The sequence below is a fragment of the Chelmon rostratus genome, chromosome 21 (assembly GCF_017976325.1).
Source record: "Chelmon rostratus isolate fCheRos1 chromosome 21, fCheRos1.pri, whole genome shotgun sequence".
NCBI classification, from domain to species: Eukaryota; Metazoa; Chordata; class Actinopteri; order Chaetodontiformes; family Chaetodontidae; genus Chelmon; species Chelmon rostratus.
The window spans coordinates 13,618,219-13,635,552 of NC_055678.1; the positions used below are offsets into that span (position 1 = coordinate 13,618,219).

At 41.8% G+C, this 17,334-nt stretch overlaps 5 protein-coding genes across 7 annotated transcripts; 1 reads left to right on the forward strand and 4 right to left on the reverse strand.

Moving 5' to 3' along the window:
* Positions 1-211: 211 nt before the first annotated feature.
* Positions 212-1,882, reverse strand: c21h16orf91 (chromosome 21 C16orf91 homolog). Of its 2 annotated transcripts, none has more exons than XM_041963252.1 (2): positions 1,697-1,882; positions 212-726 (listed from the first exon to the last, which is right to left on the reverse strand). In XM_041963252.1, the coding sequence occupies exons 1-2, from the start codon at positions 1,786-1,788 to the stop codon at positions 399-401; spliced, it is 420 nt and encodes a 139-aa protein (XP_041819186.1). In that variant the 5' UTR covers positions 1,789-1,882; the 3' UTR covers positions 212-398. The 2 variants fall into 2 exon arrangements, with proteins under 2 accessions (XP_041819186.1, XP_041819185.1); XM_041963251.1 differs by having other exon boundaries at positions 212-729.
* Positions 1,883-2,381: 499 nt separating this feature from the next.
* Positions 2,382-14,724, forward strand: LOC121624466 (uncharacterized protein C7orf50 homolog). 2 transcript variants are annotated; one of them, XM_041962125.1, is made up of 6 exons: positions 2,382-2,432; positions 2,856-3,007; positions 3,106-3,225; positions 9,739-9,947; positions 12,661-12,742; positions 13,179-14,724. In XM_041962125.1, the coding sequence occupies exons 2-6, from the start codon at positions 2,870-2,872 to the stop codon at positions 13,356-13,358; spliced, it is 729 nt and encodes a 242-aa protein (XP_041818059.1). In that variant the 5' UTR covers positions 2,382-2,432; positions 2,856-2,869; the 3' UTR covers positions 13,359-14,724. The 2 variants fall into 2 exon arrangements, with proteins under 2 accessions (XP_041818059.1, XP_041818060.1); XM_041962126.1 differs by lacking the exon at positions 2,382-2,432 and adding an exon at positions 2,449-2,652.
* LOC121624462 (G-protein coupled estrogen receptor 1-like) lies at positions 2,628-5,982 on the reverse strand. Its single transcript, XM_041962120.1, has 2 exons — positions 5,817-5,982; positions 2,628-4,639 (listed from the first exon to the last, which is right to left on the reverse strand). Exon 2 carries the CDS (start codon positions 4,491-4,493, stop codon positions 3,333-3,335), a length of 1,161 nt encoding a protein of 386 aa, XP_041818054.1. The 5' UTR covers positions 4,494-4,639; positions 5,817-5,982; the 3' UTR covers positions 2,628-3,332.
* LOC121624463 lies at positions 6,220-8,991 on the reverse strand. The gene is made up of 2 exons (XM_041962121.1): positions 8,769-8,991; positions 6,220-8,309 (listed from the first exon to the last, which is right to left on the reverse strand). The coding sequence occupies exons 1-2, from the start codon at positions 8,769-8,771 to the stop codon at positions 7,269-7,271; spliced, it is 1,044 nt and encodes a 347-aa protein (XP_041818055.1). The 5' UTR covers positions 8,772-8,991; the 3' UTR covers positions 6,220-7,268.
* gnptg (N-acetylglucosamine-1-phosphate transferase subunit gamma) lies at positions 13,183-17,329 on the reverse strand. The gene is made up of 11 exons (XM_041962123.1): positions 17,206-17,329; positions 17,026-17,080; positions 16,878-16,945; positions 16,642-16,696; positions 16,422-16,505; positions 16,205-16,298; positions 15,856-15,970; positions 15,690-15,772; positions 15,292-15,420; positions 15,100-15,181; positions 13,183-15,005 (listed from the first exon to the last, which is right to left on the reverse strand). Exons 1-11 carry the CDS (start codon positions 17,273-17,275, stop codon positions 14,926-14,928), a joined length of 915 nt encoding a protein of 304 aa, XP_041818057.1. The 5' UTR covers positions 17,276-17,329; the 3' UTR covers positions 13,183-14,925.
* Positions 17,330-17,334: the final 5 nt, after the last annotated feature.

Consider the following 17,334-nt stretch of genomic DNA (forward strand, 5'->3'; position numbering starts at 1 on the left):
GTTAACATCCTCCTCCAATGCAGCTGCACAGAATCTTCCCTTCCTGTCCTTTAAAATGCCTCTTTGTAACTCAAGTGGAGCTGACACAGGTGATTTCCTCCAGTTTTCAAAATTCCCCATGTGGAGTAATCTTGATCATGGACAATGCACATGCTGGGTGGTTGGGGAAAATGCTGTAATATGTAAACTGCAACAATAGCCAAAATAGGTGACTCAAATCAAGGTATTTTAATCCACATGTCAACAACTCAAACAATTCTTTGCTTAAAAAAAATCACTATCCATAAACTGGATGGCTTCACTACACCTTCAGTGATGAGTTGGTGGCACAGCCAAAAATTGCACAGACATTTCATAATAAATACAGCCTGAAATATATACATCGAGTCCCACATTTGTTAACTTGATTTATTTTCCTCGTCGTCTTCCTCATTTGAAAGCAAGCCTGGTAACTGCTGCATCAAATGTTGACTCAGCTGTGCGTCGATCTCCGTCTCCTCTCTCAGTGCACACCACAGAAGAAGTCCCGTACCAAACAGGCTGATGGGGAGGACCTTCCACCAGGGCCGCTGATGCTGACTCCCCATGGAGCGATCAACTTTCCAGGTTCTGTGACTGGCTTTGCTGGTAGAAAATTTGATGGGCTCATCGTTCACCTCTTTCTCGACATCTGTGGACTCTGGTGACCTCTGTGAGCTCAGAGGTAGTGACTGTACATTGTTCAGTCTGCTAACAAAGAAGAATAAAAGCACCAATTATGACTGGCTGACAAAAAGGAAAGTAACTTTCCTTCCACATTTACTGAAGTGCTGTACTTATATACATAACAATGTTGAGCTTGCACTTCACTTGAAGAGTTTGTACAGAAATAACCTTAAAACACAAATACTTCCTGGATTGATAAATCTGCCATGCGTACATAAGGACCAATGCTATGTAATGACAGATATATTGGAATTTGTGTATATATTGGCCAATAAATACAAGAAATTGCAGCACAGAAAAGGCAATAGGAAGATTGTCATCACATTTTTTAAACTCTAAAACATCAACAGTCGTATTGGCCTCATTATTTCTATGGTATTGTTCACCTCAAACTTAATTTCTGTTCCTTATAGTTGATCAGGATGTGGACAGGACACAGTGATGATGCCATCTAGAGACAAGCCCTGCAGCTTCTTCACTGATTATAAGGCACACTGGCAGTACAAACGTTTATTTTACATAATCCAAGTTAGAACTTAAAGCCTTGGAAGAAGTTCAAACTCATGATGAAATATATCTCAAGTCACTGGGTCACTGTCAGTAGACCAACTCCACAATGTGTCATCTGATGACACACTGACTTCCACTAAAAACTGTGACAGCAGAAGGACTTTACATAACTGGATATCGAATTCTGTGTCTCTAGTTGTATCTATAGGGTCAGGATTGTGATACTGTGGAAGTCACATTTTTTGATACTGTGGAAGTCACATTTTTGTGATAACACAGCTATCAAAAATTTGTAGCAAATTTTTGATAGCTGTGTTATATTCACAGTGACATCATACCTTAAAGCTAATATTAGCTGACAAAATCTGTAGGTTACAGAACTGGCTCTAACGAATGTTACGGTTCAAACCTAGTCACTGTATCTAACCACTACTGCAGATACAACATGGTTTGTTAGCTTAACACAGATTTACACACTCACCTCACGGTCGAAGTTGCGTTATGAATAAATACCCTTCGACTACAAGCAGCGCGTGTGAGACCGGTGAAAACTCGTCCTACTGTTGTGGACATCTCGGACAACTGGTCATCTTATGGTACACAACGTTAGGTCAAAGAAACCGAAGCTTTCATTATCAAACGCACCTTGGTTAGGTCATGTAACACATTGTTGTGCAACCTTGTATTCCTTCCGGTGGACCCTTTGAACGCTTGTACGGACCGTTCCACTAAAATGATGGGGAAAGTCTGAAATCACTTCCACAGAATTTATCACGCTATTTCATTGAAACTATGATTACTACCATGTTTTACTGTTCTTATTATTAGCATTTCGATCATATTGTACGATCTTTATCAATAGATAACGCTAGAGGTTGCCCAGTTGGTATAGAAATAATGGTTTTCAAATTTCCATTTTCTGCAAAACTAAATGGACCTTGAAGCGAAATTGTTTTGTCAAATGCCGTTACCAAGGTCAAAGATTAACTTCGTGTCATATTTTGGCTACTTTCACACAATATTCTGCATTAAATTCGCTGCACTCCCCTACGTCTTTAATACGTGAAGGGGCTTTGAAGGGCTCACACCCGTGGACCAATCACAAAACCGAGAGAGATATCCGTCCAATCACGCTTTCCCCCTAGCGACATTACTTCCTGGTTGTCCATGCTTGTTGTGTGCCTTGTCGAGATCGGCACGTTTTTGCGCTAAGCTAAGTAAGTTTGTATATAAGAGCAGTGTGATAAAAGAAATGTTTAGATCGTGATTATGTTTTAGTATGTACAGCATTTTTACATGATGGCCGTAGAATGCATAGTGTCCTGCGTAACATGTGTGTTTTGGACTGTGAAAAACAGTTTTTAGTTAAATCGAGCATATTCCTTTATTTAATCAGGCCCATCAGTACATCAGACCATCTGCAATAGTAGGATAAAGGTGGGAATAAAGAGATTCTCATGAAATTACACATACATTATTCTAGTATTCATATTCAGCTTAACTGTAAATGAAATCAATATGTTCTTGTATTTCTCTGTCAGTGTCATGACATGTCTCTAAGGCTCATTGTCCATGTAATACAGCATACAGAATGTTTGTGTATCTGTTCTTTAATAAAATGCACATGTTTTTGCTTGTAGGAGTAAATTAACTCATGGCCAAAGACAAATCTTTGAAAAGACCTGCAAATCCGCCCAAAAGGAAGAAGTTGACTTCACTTGCTACCAAGGATCATGTGGAAGAAATGATGGATGGTAAAATACAAAAGAAAAGGAAAAGGATGGAAGTGGAGGTGAGTAGCACAGTCCCTTGTACCCAGGCCTGTTTTTTTTAATGACACAACCTGAAAATGCTGAAAAAGAATGAATAATGAATGTTTATTTCATTCAGGTGGCTCCAGTACAGATTCCTCCTGCAACATCTTCGGCACATGAAAAAAAACAGAAAAAGGATAAGAAACACAAAAACAGAGAAATGACAGAGCCAACACAGAAGACAAAGCAAACTGAGGTAAGAATGTTAGAGGTAAAAACTTATTAAACATGGAAGTTTTCATAACAGTTGGAGTCCTTGCTTTCACATTGTCCATTAACAGCACTTGTGGTACAGACATGTTGTTATGTGTTATCTATGTGACCTATTGTCTGCAGTTGGTGTTTTTCTGAGAGGAGTCCAACAGCTTTTGGAGGGATTTTAGGGCTTAAATGTGTGGACTGGTGTGGTTGGTCACATGTTGCATGGATGCATGTGCTTGTAGCTGGTACATAGATGGGCTTTCCTGAGGCTGACCTATGCAGCTTGGCCCATCTGCTCTTCTGGTGGAGAAAAAGCCTCAGTTTGTCCTGAAAGGTCTCCCCGAGGAAGCTGTAGATGAGCGGGTTCAGGCAGCTGTTAGAAAAGGCCGCCAGCCTGACAGCGTGACCAGTCAGGGGGTAGTCCTGCCACAGTGTGCCGCCGTCTGTGTGGCCTCGTAGAAGGTGAACACTTACAAACACGTTCTCTGGGAGCCAGCAGAGGAAGAAGACTAACACAGCTGCTGAGATCATCCGCAGGGCTTTCTGCCTGCGAGGCCTCTGCTGTGGGCCGCCTTGCACCCCCTGGCTCCGGTGGAGCACCTGTGCTATCCTCCAGTAGCACAGACCCAAGATGCAGAAAGGCAGCAAGAAACCCAGCATCACCTCCAGCCACTGAATCTGGGTCACGTTGGCGAAGCAGAAGGTGAGTTCTCCAGCGTGCTGCCTTTGAGCTATAGCAAAAGGCAGCACGGTGAACAAAGACGAGGACACCCAGATAAGGCAGCAGCTGAGGCGCGCCCGCAGCATGCTGCGCCCTATGAACCCAGTCAGTGTGATAAACCGGTCGTAGCTCATCCAGGTTAAGAAGAAGACACTGCTGTACATGTTGACCTGCTGGAAAAGGTTCATGAAGGTGCAGAGGCCAGCCATGTCGTAGTAGCCCTGCTTCAGGTTGAACACCTCGATCAGAGAATCAGCCACAAGGATGAGGTCGGCCACAGCCAGGTTCACGAAGTAGAGGTCCGGGGCTGTCAGGCGGCCCCTGTGGTCCAGGTTGACTACTAAGATGAGGACGTTCCCAATTAAGCCAACGGGGAACAGGAATATAGTGTAGAGGGTGGAGAGGAGGAGGCTAATAATATAACACCGATTGCTCTCTGAAGCCTCCTGCAGAAAATCAGAGAGGACTGCCATCTGTGTGTCGTTTAGCTGAACAGTCAGGTTATACTCAGTGATGACTCTGTAGTCCACGTACATGGTCATGTCCGTATTCCACTTTTGCGTTGATCTTGTGTTAAGTTGCCATAGTCGTTAGTTTTCCACAGGTTTTTAGCCTCTCTGGAGTCTATGGTGCCATCTGTTTCCTGTTTCTGCGCTGTGGTCTTCTTTCATGTATTACCGGAATTGATCTAGGCAGAGGAGAAGTGCAGTAAATCAACAGCTTAAATTTAGTGTGAATGAATAGATCTCTGGAGGCAAAAATTTGTGCATATTATGAATGGATGACCGTGACTATACAGTATATTAGTTGATGGTCACTTCTTGTTTAGATGTAAGTGATGATACCCATCCTTAGGAAATGTCATATACAGGGTTTGGACAGAGTCTTGAAAGTTTGCAAGATTCTTAATATAACCATTATTTAACAAATATGTTTTCAAAGTTAGGAATACGCTTAAATCCAAGTAGACTACTTAAAAATACTTAATACTTAAAAAAACACAATCTGGTGTTTCAGCCACACAATCATGCATATAAAACAAAATGTTATAATATCTGAAATGAAACAATCCCATCATCATGTGTGTTTGCTGTCCCCTTGACGTCATTAAATTAGCATGATCAAAACTTACAGTCAACGTTAATACGAACAGCTGGTAAAATAAACAGTGAAAATATACATTGATTACTGTGGATATAAAGGAATCTTTTTTTTTTCACATTGCATGTATATAACAGCTTAGATGTGATGATAAAGGCTTCAGGAGTCTGGAAATCTTTAGTGAAGGTACCTTGAAAGTGCTTGAATTTTACTCTTAAAAAGCTGTGTGAACTCAGCCTTTACAATATCATTCAAGATCTTCGTACAAAATCAGTTACAAAACGGTATTATTACTTATCTCATTGCTCTGCTGGAGCTGTTTGTCTTGAAAATATGTCAGATTTCCTGCAGTTTTAAAAATTGACGTTGAGGAATTAAGATTAAGAAAGAATGCTATAAAGTGATGATGATGTGAAGTGATGTGTCTTTCTTTTGAGTCTTCTACTTCATTACAAGGATGCAAAATTGAAATAGTGGGGCACCGTGGCAGTGTAGGGGTTTAAGCAGCGACCATAAACTGTAGTGTCCCTGGTTCGAGCCGAACGGGGACTTTTGTCCTCTTGTGTCCTGACGTCTCTCTACTCTCAACTATCAAAGCCATAAAATGTACAAAAATAAAAATTGCAATCGTTATACTGAAATTGCATTAGCTGCTCAAATTAATATAAGACATGTAACTGTAAGACAGTCAAAGTCAGTTAACTCTGAAACGAATTCACTTGTAATACGTACATTGACGTTCATATAAAATAGCTGAAACTCACCTTAAACTTCAGTTTCCTTGCACTGCATCGTGGTCCTTCCAATCCTCTGTGTCCTTATGGTGCTGACTATGAAAGCAGGTGTCACAGTAAATCTAGAGACGTGTAGTGGTGCCACCCACCACCTACAGCAAGAAACACAAAACGCACGATGGAGGCTCGTGCTCATATCTTTTTAGCCAAACATGAAGTCAATGTTTTTTGTCATAGCTCCACGTCGGTTTATTAATAAAACAGTAAGTATTGAACATCCACTATGTATGTTTATATGAAATTATTTTATTGCATTAATAGCTGCGTCAAGTTAGGACATGCACCAGCTTGTCAACACTGGCACTGAAGTGTGAACACGACTATGATTGTAGAATGTTAAAATATATAAATATGGGAGTCAGGGGACTCTTAGCAAAGGCAGAATAACAGGATATTTACACAAAACAAGGTGAAGGACAGTTGTGGATAGTCATTTTTACTGGCTTTAGACTCCTTAAAACACAAAAACACAGTTTATTTAGCCGCACTTTGTTTTTTTGGTTTGGTTTTCAGGCACCTGTTTGACACTGCATGTTAATGTTGCAATGCATCACATTCTGCGTTCAGTGAATATGTGATTTCACTTTAAGGAGTGACAAATTAGAATGAATGTGAATGAGGTCCGACTTTTCACATGACGCCAGCATCTTATGCAACTCGCCTCCTGTGTTAATTTTCCTACTGGTCTCTGGTTTTGTGCGACTCTGTGTTGGCACCAATACAATAAGTCATCCATGCAGGTCAGTTATTCCTGGAACTGGTGCCCATCAGTTTCTCAAAAGGAGTCGGAAAGTTCACACAGTGTCACTTGTCTGGCTTGTGTTGGATCTTTAACATCTTAAAAAAAATAATGACGTGAAGGATATTGACGCTGTTGTACTAATCTGACATTTATTTTCGTTGACTGCATGTTTCCTTTGTGGTATTCTGAGAGTTAGAGGTTTTTCCAGCCATTTCCTTGAAATGAGCTTCTGTGCAAATCACAAAAAAAGGGAGTCAGTTTCCCAAGAAAAGAGGTTTGTCTAAAACCAGGTTCAATATATAGAAAATTGTACATACTACCAACAGTAAGTCCTTTTTAAACTGTCCTATTCATAGTTTTGTTATTATAGTGACTTAGTACAGTAAAGGATTGTACCAACATATTACGCAATTCTGAATTTGTACAGCAAAATATTTATTTTTTTGTAAAATAAAGTACAAAAAAATTAAACTTAAAAAATAGTTTTGCAAACTTTCAGACACTGGAGACAATAAAGAGGAGAATGCATGTATGTAAAAACATTTACATTGTCACTTAGGAGCAAATTCAGCAAAAGCATTTAAAAAGGTAGAGTGAGAATATGTCTCATACGTCAGATCTCTAGTCTTTAGTTGGATGCATCAGAAGAGTTCTGTTGTAGATGAGAGAGTTTTCGTCCTCTATGACTCGATGTCCTGCAGCGTGTCTGTGATCTCGATGTGGGGAGCTATGATGTTTCTGTTGGGCTGCGTGTGCCCAGGGCTTCGACAGCAGTCCCTCAGCTGCCTAAACACTCTGTGGAGGCTCTCTCGACACCGCCTGTGCATGAACAGCGCGGGCAGCATGCTGGCACTGCTTCCTGAGAAGAACACAAACTCGGCCACGCTCAGGAAGGCCCGCTCGTGATGGCTCAGCCCCTCCCTCTCTAGCTGTGCTCCTCTCACCAGCGCCACGCTGTAGAAGAGCTGGCAGAAGAACATAACCGTGGTGACTGTCAGGAACACAGGACCCTCTGTGGAGCCAGAGAGGAATCGTCCTTTAGATTTCCACTGCCGGACGCAGCCCCTTATCAGAAGTCCCACCTGGAGGATGTAGGGAATCAAAAAGGCCAGGCACAGTCGAGCAGCTGCATATGAAACACCGGCGCTGACTAGATCCATAAAACAAACGTCCTCTTTCTGCAGATCATCATGGGGACCACGAAGCCCAGCTAGCAGCAGAGAAATCAGGACAGAAGCCAGGATCACCAGGGCCACAGAGACCCCAGGCTTCTTCAGCAGGGCGTTGGATGGCGAATTCAGAGTTAGGACATAAGCCATCAGCACTAAGATCAACAGGCCGCACAGAGAGGCTGCGTTGATGGTGAAGGAGAGAGCGGCGCAGCCCAAACCTGTGCTACGCAGGTAGTCAGGTCTGTAGGTCACAGAGTGCAGAGAGAGGAGCAGGAGCAGTAGCTGGAAGCCACAAAAGGCCAAGAGCAGGCAGTCGAGCCCAACCAGCTGTCTCTGGGCTCTGTAGGTCTGGATCAGGCTGTAGAGCAGGAAGCAGCCTGCGATGAAGCCCAGCACAGCCAAGAAACAGTAGACATAGTTCGCTCTGGAGGTTATGTCATTGGCTGCAATTATATCCAACCCAGTAGTGGGGGGGACTGCTGAAGCGGAGGTGTAAGAAAATGAAGGTGTGGTGCTCCCCTCAGTGGATAGGTTCAGGCTTTGATTAGACTGGAAATGAGAAGAGAAAACACCCACTGATGAGATCAACATCAGCATGTCAGCAGAGCAGACAAGTATTCATCACCTGGTGTCTGTAAATCGCCTCTGTTTGCGCACAAAAACAAGTGGAAATAGAGTGTTAAACTCGTTTTTCTGCTGTTTTTAATGCATGTTTAACTGTTTACTATTGCTCAGCCTGTGAATCATTAAATGGGTTTTCCACAGGAGCATGCTCTTACAACATAAACTGATTTCCCTCCTAAATTACCTCACAAATGAGCTCAGATTTGAACTTAAACCGAAGTCATCGTCATAGATCTCTCAGAATATAGATGGCGCTGACTGAGTTTAATTACAAAATGTTTTCTTTCGAAAATCTCTTCTGCAACCATATGTTCCTGTTGGCTAGCCTTTGTCTGTTCCCCTTGAGGACCTGCCTGCTCAGTGAAAACACATGTTTCCACTTACCATCTTCTGCTTTCGTCAACCGCTCTTCTTCTGTGTTGGTTTTACCAGCCCGAGGCTGCTGATCGACTCAAAGCTCTGAAAACGACGCTCGTTGCATGGACCCCTCGCTCTGAAGGACTTCTATGTTTCTGTGGGCGATACACTGCCAGCGTACTTTCAGAGTGACTTCGTGGCCATGTGATCAAAATCACCCCTCCCTTCCTCCTTTTTTGTTTTTTTCCATCACTGAAAGAGGTCCGTTAAATCAGAGAGCATACTGAATCCCTTGTTAAACCTCCCCTGAGAGTTGAACGCAGTCCTTAAGTTGTGCCGTAGTTACTGGCTACAGAAGTGAAATGGCTTTAATTTAGTTGGCTGTAGAGTAAGCTTCAATTATTCTGCAGACAAATGGGGAGACAGTATTTCTTTTCTTTGTGGCAGTGTTGGCTCCCAGCAAAGTTTCTCCATCATGAAACTGAAATTACACTTTGGTTTGATTCAAAATTCATTTTTTGTGTCTTAGCAGGTGGTTATTTTTAAACAGTGCAACCTGGTGCATTGTGCTGTGTATGAGTGTGGGTGTCTCCAGTGCACCGCAATAAATTCCACTGCACAGTATGAATGCGTATGATGCAGATCTCATAAGGCTGCAGATGCAGCGGCGTTCCTGTGAGCTACAGTGGAACAGGAAGTGATCTAAACCCAAAGAGTGCATTTAGCCTTCATGTGTCAAACATTAGATATTTGAGGCACAAGAAGGATCAGCTCTGCATTGACCCAGAAAACTGTAAAATACAGGCAGGAAATGGCACTTAATGTACACAAAGTGAAGTGTTTGTTCCAATATTTTTCCTCAATCATTCAATCAGTCAGTGTGCGTTATTTAAGGATCATGGTTTCACACTAACACAGAAAATGATAAGAGTATACAAAGGAAGGTCTGTGAACGTAGATAACTCCCATGGGCCTTTGTTTTGTTTTGGTGTGACAGATTTCAGATCCGCCCTGTCGCCCAGAGGGGCCACATAGGCTGGAAGGAGAGGAGGACTTGAGCCCTGAGGAGATGCGGGTCCTGGAGAGGAAGATGAAGAAGATCCTGAAAAAGGAAGAGAAGAAGAGGCTTAAAGCAGAGGGAGTGACAGAGAAAGCGGAAGCATCTGGACCCACTGCTCCTCAGCAGGCCTTAGATTACCTCACCTGGTAAGAGTCACCCTTATTCCTTACAGCACAGGCCTCCTGCCTTTGATGGCAGCACCTCTTGAGTAAGAAACCAGACGTCCAAAGCAAGCCCATGTCTGTATCCACAGAACCAGGAAGCAGGAGTAGATGGCTCAAAAACATATGCAATATTTCCATTTATTTTTCAGGTATTTAAGCTATGATATGGATTCAAAAGACAAAATGTTTCACAAACTGGTGATCTTTGAAGGCATACTATGCAGGATTTTCCTGAAAATAATGTATAGAGTCATACAAGATAATTCTTTGTTAATCCCACAGCGGGGAAATGTGCACTGTTCCTGCAGAAAAGGGGATAGTGCAATAGCAAGAAACAGAAAAAAAAGCAAGATATGATGCATAAATGAACAATATAATCGGTAAAACACACTGGTTGAGGTCACTTTATTGCAAATAGGAATAGGATATTGCACATGAGTGAATTTGTCTGTTTTGTTGTGTGTGTGTGGTCTTCTGGGAGCAGTGTTGATTGTAAAGCCTGACAGCAGCAGGAAGGAAGGAGCAGTCTTTAACTGAAGGAGCTGCCCAGTGCTGTCAGTGTCCTGCATGGAGTGATGTTCTCCATCAGGCAAGATAGCTTAGCCATCATCCTCCTTTCTCCCACCACCTCCACCACGTTGAGGGGGCATCCCAGGACAGAGCTCTTAACCAGTCAGTTAAGTCTTGTCCTGTCAGCAGCCGAGATGCTGCTGCCCCAGCAGACCACTCCACAGAAGATGGCTAGAACCACCACAGAGTTAGTAAAGGTCCTCAGGAGTGCCCCCCGCACTCCTCAGCAGTCCCTTCAGCAGCTACAGGCTGCTCTTGCTTTCTTATATAGTATATTTGTACTGTCAGTACAGTTCAGATTATTATTCAGGTGAGCACACAGGTACTTTTCCACCATCTCACCATTTGTTTCCTGGATGTTCACTGGTGTAGGAGGAGAGTGTTTTCAAATGCAGAGGTCCACCAACGGTTCTTTGGTTTTCCCTGCATTGATTTCAAGGTGGTTCTGCTGGCACCAATCCTCAAATCCCTTGGTCAGTTCTCTGTTCTCACTGTCACGTATCCTTCTGTGATGAGGCTGACGATTGCAGAGTCGTCAGCGAGCTTTTGCAGGTGGCCTTTAGCTTATTTGTGCACAAAGTCTGCAGTGTAGAGGTTGAAGAGGAAGCGGGCCAGGACTGCTCTCTGCAGACAGCTGTGACAGACTCACAGCCCTGTATTCTCACATCCTGTGGTCGGTTGGTAAGGTAATCCATGGGCCATGCTGTGAGTTTGTGGCCCGCCCATCTTGTCCCTTAGAAGCATGGGCTGGAAGGAGAAATCCAAGAACATGATTCTCACAGTACTCCCAGCATTTCCAGGTGAGAGAGGGATCTATGTAGGAGGGAGATGACAGCGTTATCCATCCCAATGCCAGGATGACAGGCTGCCTGTTCGTTAATGGTCTCAACACCTCTCATTCATCACTTATGACCCACTAGTACTGTTTACCGGTTTATGTATCGACAGACCCTGCCCCTCTGCCTGTAGTTTCTTGTTGTTTTGCTGTGTTTTGGCATGGCTGGAAATCAACCTGTGGGCAGTGGGTGTGAAGTGAGACCTTCAGGTTGCATCGCTGTCTCCATGTCTCTCCTTTAAAGAGCTGCAGGTCTGTTTGACCGAGGGTGGGACTGAGCCACACACACACACACACACACACACACACACACACAGCACAACGGCTGCATTCACACACAATCCAGCAATGTGGCACCTGCCCACAGGGCTGTGTTTGTTTGTTTTGGAGAATGTGACCACCATGAAACATCCAGAAAATAGCCTTTTACTTTTATATCTGATTCACTGCTTTGCTCTCACTAACATTCCTCCTTCTCTTCATTCACTCTCTGGCTCGCTCGCCCGCCATGTTTCAATGGTGCATTTACAAACAGCAACCGACAAATCCTGCATAGTGTGCCTTTAACCCCTTGACACCTGAATTTATTTAGAATTATATTTAAAAATGAATTCTTTGTGTTTTTGCTTTCAAATTGATCCTAAATTAAGAGGAGTTTGTTAATTTTTCTGTAGCACATACAATAGATATGTTTAGGTACGTTCACCAACTAGAATAGGGTTCAAACAAACAGTATATGTCCACTTTTTTCAATGCTTAAATGCAGTAAAAACATCTTTTTTGTGTATTCAAAATGCATTTATTTCATCAAAACAGCCACAAAATTGGCTTACAACCATTACATTGTAACACTAATTAGAACAGGGGTTCTTTCACTTTGACCAGTCCGACTAGAAACCAGAGTGTGTGTTGAATATGCACAAACCGGCATTAGAGGAATGCAGCGCGACTCGGCTGCAATGTGGATTAAAGCAGTATGATGCAAATTTGCGACAATCGGCGTTAAGGGGTTAAGCCTGTTGCTGAAGGCACTGAATATGATGAATTTCATTTTCATTTCATAGTAAAAATACACAGAAACATGTAATCGAGAACACCTGAACAATATAATGCGATTTATTACAGCCCTCAAAACAAATCCAACCCTAGTGAATCTTATGTTGTATTTTATGTTGAAAATGTGTCAGAGGTGTTGGTTGATTGGTTTTTTGTGTTGTTGAGCATAGTAAGTCAAGACAAAAAACATTTATACCTTTCTTCTAGTTGCTCATACTGGTTTTGTCTGTGCAGCTGGAATGAAAACCGTGAAGAATGGAAATTCCAGAAGACCAGGCAGACATGGTTGCTGCAGCACATGTTTGACTCCGACAAGGTAAAATTAACCAACATGAGCGCTTGATGATGGGGGACTTTTTTTTTTATTTTCTGTTCCTCAGCTGAGGTTCAGTGTGAGGAAGATGTTGACCTCAGAGCTATGTCTTCCTGTTTGATTAGTTTGTGAGTTGCACTCACTCTCTCATCTCCATTCAGATATAATAATGACATGTTTTTAAGGGTTTTGTTTATAGCATAGTTGGGCTGTTTTGTGGAAGAGAATAATGAATCACAAATTTTTTAAATATGCTCATTTGTGTTGCCCTTTACAATTACATTGTTTTAGAAGTACAGTGTGATGTATATTTACTCCCAATAACTACTATTTATCTACTTAATTGGTAATTTACTAGACAAGAACAATAATTATATGTCAACTGATGGACAGACAGCAGGATTCAAGCAACATGATCTTTTAAAATACCCATTGTCAGATTCCAGATGAGAAGTTCTCCGTGCTGCTGCAGTACCTGGAGGGGCTTCGAGGAGGAGCCAGAGACACCACCGCGCAGAAGGCCCTGGCCCTGGTTGAAGAGTCAGGACAAGCACCAGAGGACAGCGCTGTCCAGCAGAGGGCGCACAGAGCCAGAGAAGTTATCCAGCTGCTCTCCTGAAGCCATCCCTATCATCAAAGACAGACATAAGGTCCAACAGAGAGAGACTGGGACGTGTTTGTTGATCGGTGGACTGGATCATTGCCCTGGTCTCAAGTGGGGACTAAAACTTATTATATATGTTTTGGGTTTTTTTTGGAAAAGGATGACTTATATTAAATTGCCAGTATTGCTTCCATTTTTTAAAAAATGTAACGCGTCTACATTACTTGTTCTTGTCCGTTTCTTGACATGATTGTGTTGTTGCCGGGTAGTAATCAGTCATCAAAACCATTTTGTAAAATTTTATCTTACATGTAGTTTTTTTATTACAAGTTAGCATACATTAGCACCATATGGGACAGTAGCTTTTTTCACTACTTTTATTTTTTTCATACTCAGAATATAAAGAATTCAGAGGACAGACCGCAGTTTTCACCGTTATGGATAGACGAGGACATGTAAATCCCCAAAGATGATAAGGAAAACCGAGGGACTGCTGGAGTTAAAAGTGTCAGGAATGTTTGTAGACGTGACATGTTTGCACATGTCCAAGCTCATATTCTGTGAAGTCACTCATGAGAATAAATTTTCTCATCCACTCAAGACATAAACATGATGAACATGTTTTGGTTATACGACTAACTTGTCACAGTGACTTTCAGCCCAGTAGTTCATCTTCCGTACCTGTGTGTTTGAGATCTGTGTTTATCTACTTATTCTAACCTCCTCTGTGCGAAAAACAGATGGAGAGTAGGTACAAGAGCAGCTGCCAGTGCAGGCTGCAGGATCGGGTAGAATGTAGGACCCCTGCACTACAAAGGCACATATTTTGACCCTTAACTCAGTTTACAAAATTTTCAGGAAGGAAACTGAGTCTCTATATGTAGGTGAAGGCTGGTGACATCACTTCCTGGATTTAGAAAAACAGACCCAAATACATTTTAAAAAGTTAAAAGTTACTCTCATTGTATCATGCCACACACTTAAGCCTATGTTAATATATTTTACATTGCATTTGGTCTGAAAAATACCAGTTATTTAATAGTTCCTTATATCCTCTCCATTTTTTAAATCCAGTTATACCCTTCTAGATGTTGTACCCTTTGTAGATGTTTTCTGATAGTGCCTCCTACCTGGTACGAGGCATCCACTACAAAAAGTGATAGTGGTAAAAACATGGTTTGAGTCTTCACCTGTTCCTGTTTATAGGGACTCAATTTTCTCTTGTAAAAAGTCTTTAAACTTGCTGAAGACTCAGATGTTGGAACATGAACACAAACTTTTTCTACCCTCTCAGAATTTTCCATGTTCTCAAAAAGCCATATTTTTATCTCTCAATATGTTGCTTATTTACATAATCTGATTCAATAACAAGATGATCCTTTCTGACCAATGTCCTGCAGAGTGTCCGAACTCTTCTTCAAAAAAAAGGTCCACAAAAGTTTGTAATCCACCATTGAGTTCAGAATTGACCTTTAGTGCCGTTGGCAGTGATGGAAAGCCTGTCCAGCAAGTGTCTGTGTCGCTCACACTGACCAACAAAATCTTCAGATCCACATAAATGGTGAGGGTGAGTCTGAGATTTTCACTGCTGATCAAAAAGGCCGTTGTCTCCCCTCAGGTGTTGATCCTTAACTGTCACAGTCACTGTGCTTTTTGCTTCATCTGTGAGATATAGCAAATATGATGTACATAAAAATCACGTTAAAGTCAATACACTGTATGAAAGAGTGAAGGCAGCTTAGTTGTGTTCACTCACTTCGCTTAGAATCAAAAGGAATATTGTGTTGAGTGAGAAGAGCTCGCAGTCTCTCAATCTCTTCTCTCTGTTTTTGGAAATCCTGGAAGAAAAAATATATGAAGAGAATATAAACATCTGTCACACATTCTAAGATGCATTATAACATTATGCCGTAGGCCCTCATTTGGAAGAGCGCTTACATACACTTACCTCTGTACATTTCTGTAAAGAATTGTGCGTTTCTGTATCAGCTGCAGCTTCTGGCAGCTTTATCTTCACTTTTTGGCTCTTCAGGAGACCAGCATCCTCAAAAATATCCCTCAAAAGATTGTTGTATCCCTACAGCAGACATACAGTACATGGTGTTAGTGGATAAGGCCATTAGATAAAGAACTAAAACTAAAAACAGTAACCTCTTAAAAATAAATGGGCATTGAAATGTAGATTACTGTATAATTTCCAATGCAAGTGGAACAAAGGGCTATATATGTTATATGGTATGTGGTATATGTTAAAATCAGTCTGGGAACCTTAAGTATGCCTACACATGTCAGCAGCTTGATCAAGACAGTTCTGCAGTTTTAGCTGTCTGCCTAACTGGTCTTTACCTGCTCAGTAAGAAGTCCTTCATAGCGAGCCTGCTCAGCTTCATCCCATTCGCTCTGCAGATTCTCACTCAGTGTCGGGTACACTTAAAAAGAGCATACAAATGTTAAAAAATCACTGGTAATACTGACTTACGCTGCTGTCTTGTGCTGTCAGACTCTGTCTTACCTAAAAGAGAATGTGGATGGCAAACAAGCGGGGTCTCAAAGGTTAGCGAGTACACACAAGTACTGGGCTCTGAGACTTGAGCAAGCTTGCTGCTTGCACTGCATGCAAAAATCACCTACAGCAACATGACAAGAAACAAGTTATACAACACATTCAACACATTTTCTAGAAGTCATAGTGCTGACTTAATTGTGAGAATGATTTTGGAGTTGACTGGATATGAACTGCTTGCTGTTTGAGTTTCATTTATTATCTCCTAAAGTGACTCCTAAATTGGTCCTACGTTTAAGATGAGACATGGATATTGACAGGAGTCAGTGGCTGCTCTGACGTTTTAAACACCACTAACCTTTGTTTCCCTGTTTCTGGTTCCACAAGCATCCCCATCCCTCATCCACATGCCTGTGAAAGTGTTGTTTGCTATTTCCCACTCCTGCCAGATCCTGAAAGGAAAAAAGGCTGCTCCTAAAACAAGCCTATGCTTGGCTTATTGACAATCATACAAATATTGATATTTGAAGTAAAGGTGACTGTAGGTAGTGTGAGGTAAATTAACTGCATCTTACCCCAGTATACCACTGTAGGCATTCCATCTAAATGACTGCTCATGTTGGGTGATGTTATGAAATGGACAGAATTCATATTTGTACCTGCAAAATGACCATTTTTTTTCAGATACTCTGATGTTACATGCATGAATCCAACAATCAGCATCCAAAACAAGTAATGTAGAGAGCCAGCCGTAACAGGGAATAAAAACACAAATATAGTACCCAAAATACTCACATTGACTCTGTTAAACTGAAGCATTTTCCAGCAAGCCGATGAAGATGTGCAGGGCCTTGCAGGAGACATTAGTGTTGATATGATAAGTGAATTCAGTGATTGGTTGATCAACAGACTATCCCTTGATCATTTTCACTCAACATCTACTAGTTAACCATTTTCCATCACAACATTTAAACACACTGTAAAAGATTAAAAAATAAAATTAGGCTTTATAATATGTGAGACTATTTTACCAGACACTGGAAATGGGGTCACTCTAGGTTGCAGTCTGCTTCCCTGAGCAAGAAATGGATTGTTCATCCTAAACACAGAAATGCAGTCTGAAAGGGGGTAATGTCGACAATGTGAAAACTGTGACAGATATGTTTTAGCTTGACTTACCCAAATGTGTTTGGCTCCTCGACTATCTTCATTTTACCGGCGAATCCTTGGTTTACTGTGTAAAAAAAACGAGTCAACATATGACTCAACTCACTGACCACTACAATACAATGTGCCGTATCTGGTTTGGTATAAATTATATGAAACAAAATGCACACAGCGGAGTACATAAGCACTTACTGAAAAGAGACACGCCGACCATCCACAGCCTGAATAAATGGTGTATTTTAGGGTTACACAAACAGTACATGGCTGATTTTAGAGTAACTAAGATGTAATCCAGCTGTTTCTGGTTACATTTCCGGCTTT

Bases quoted from the DNA above. Each gene is read 5' to 3' on its own strand.
- c21h16orf91 (XM_041963251.1), bottom strand. From the start codon at position 1,788: ATGTCCACAACAGTAGGACGAGTTTTCACCGGTCTCACACGCGCTGCT. The intron at 730-1,696 runs GTGAGTGTGTAA...CTTCTTTGTTAG, and splicing joins AACGCAACTTCGACCGTGAG to CAGACTGAACAATGTACAGT.
- LOC121624466 (XM_041962125.1), top strand. From the start codon at position 2,870: ATGGCCAAAGACAAATCTTTGAAAAGACCTGCAAATCCGCCCAAAAGG. The intron at 3,008-3,105 runs GTGAGTAGCACA...TATTTCATTCAG, and splicing joins GGAAAAGGATGGAAGTGGAG to GTGGCTCCAGTACAGATTCC. The intron at 12,743-13,178 runs GTAAAATTAACC...ACCCATTGTCAG, and splicing joins ACATGTTTGACTCCGACAAG to ATTCCAGATGAGAAGTTCTC.
- LOC121624462 (XM_041962120.1), bottom strand. From the start codon at position 4,493: ATGACCATGTACGTGGACTACAGAGTCATCACTGAGTATAACCTGACT.
- gnptg (XM_041962123.1), bottom strand. From the start codon at position 17,275: ATGTACTGTTTGTGTAACCCTAAAATACACCATTTATTCAGGCTGTGG. The intron at 16,697-16,877 runs GTAAAATAGTCT...GTCTCCTGCAAG, and splicing joins GACCCCATTTCCAGTGTCTG to GCCCTGCACATCTTCATCGG. The intron at 15,182-15,291 runs GTAAGTGTATGT...TTTTTCTTCCAG, and splicing joins CTTTACAGAAATGTACAGAG to GATTTCCAAAAACAGAGAGA.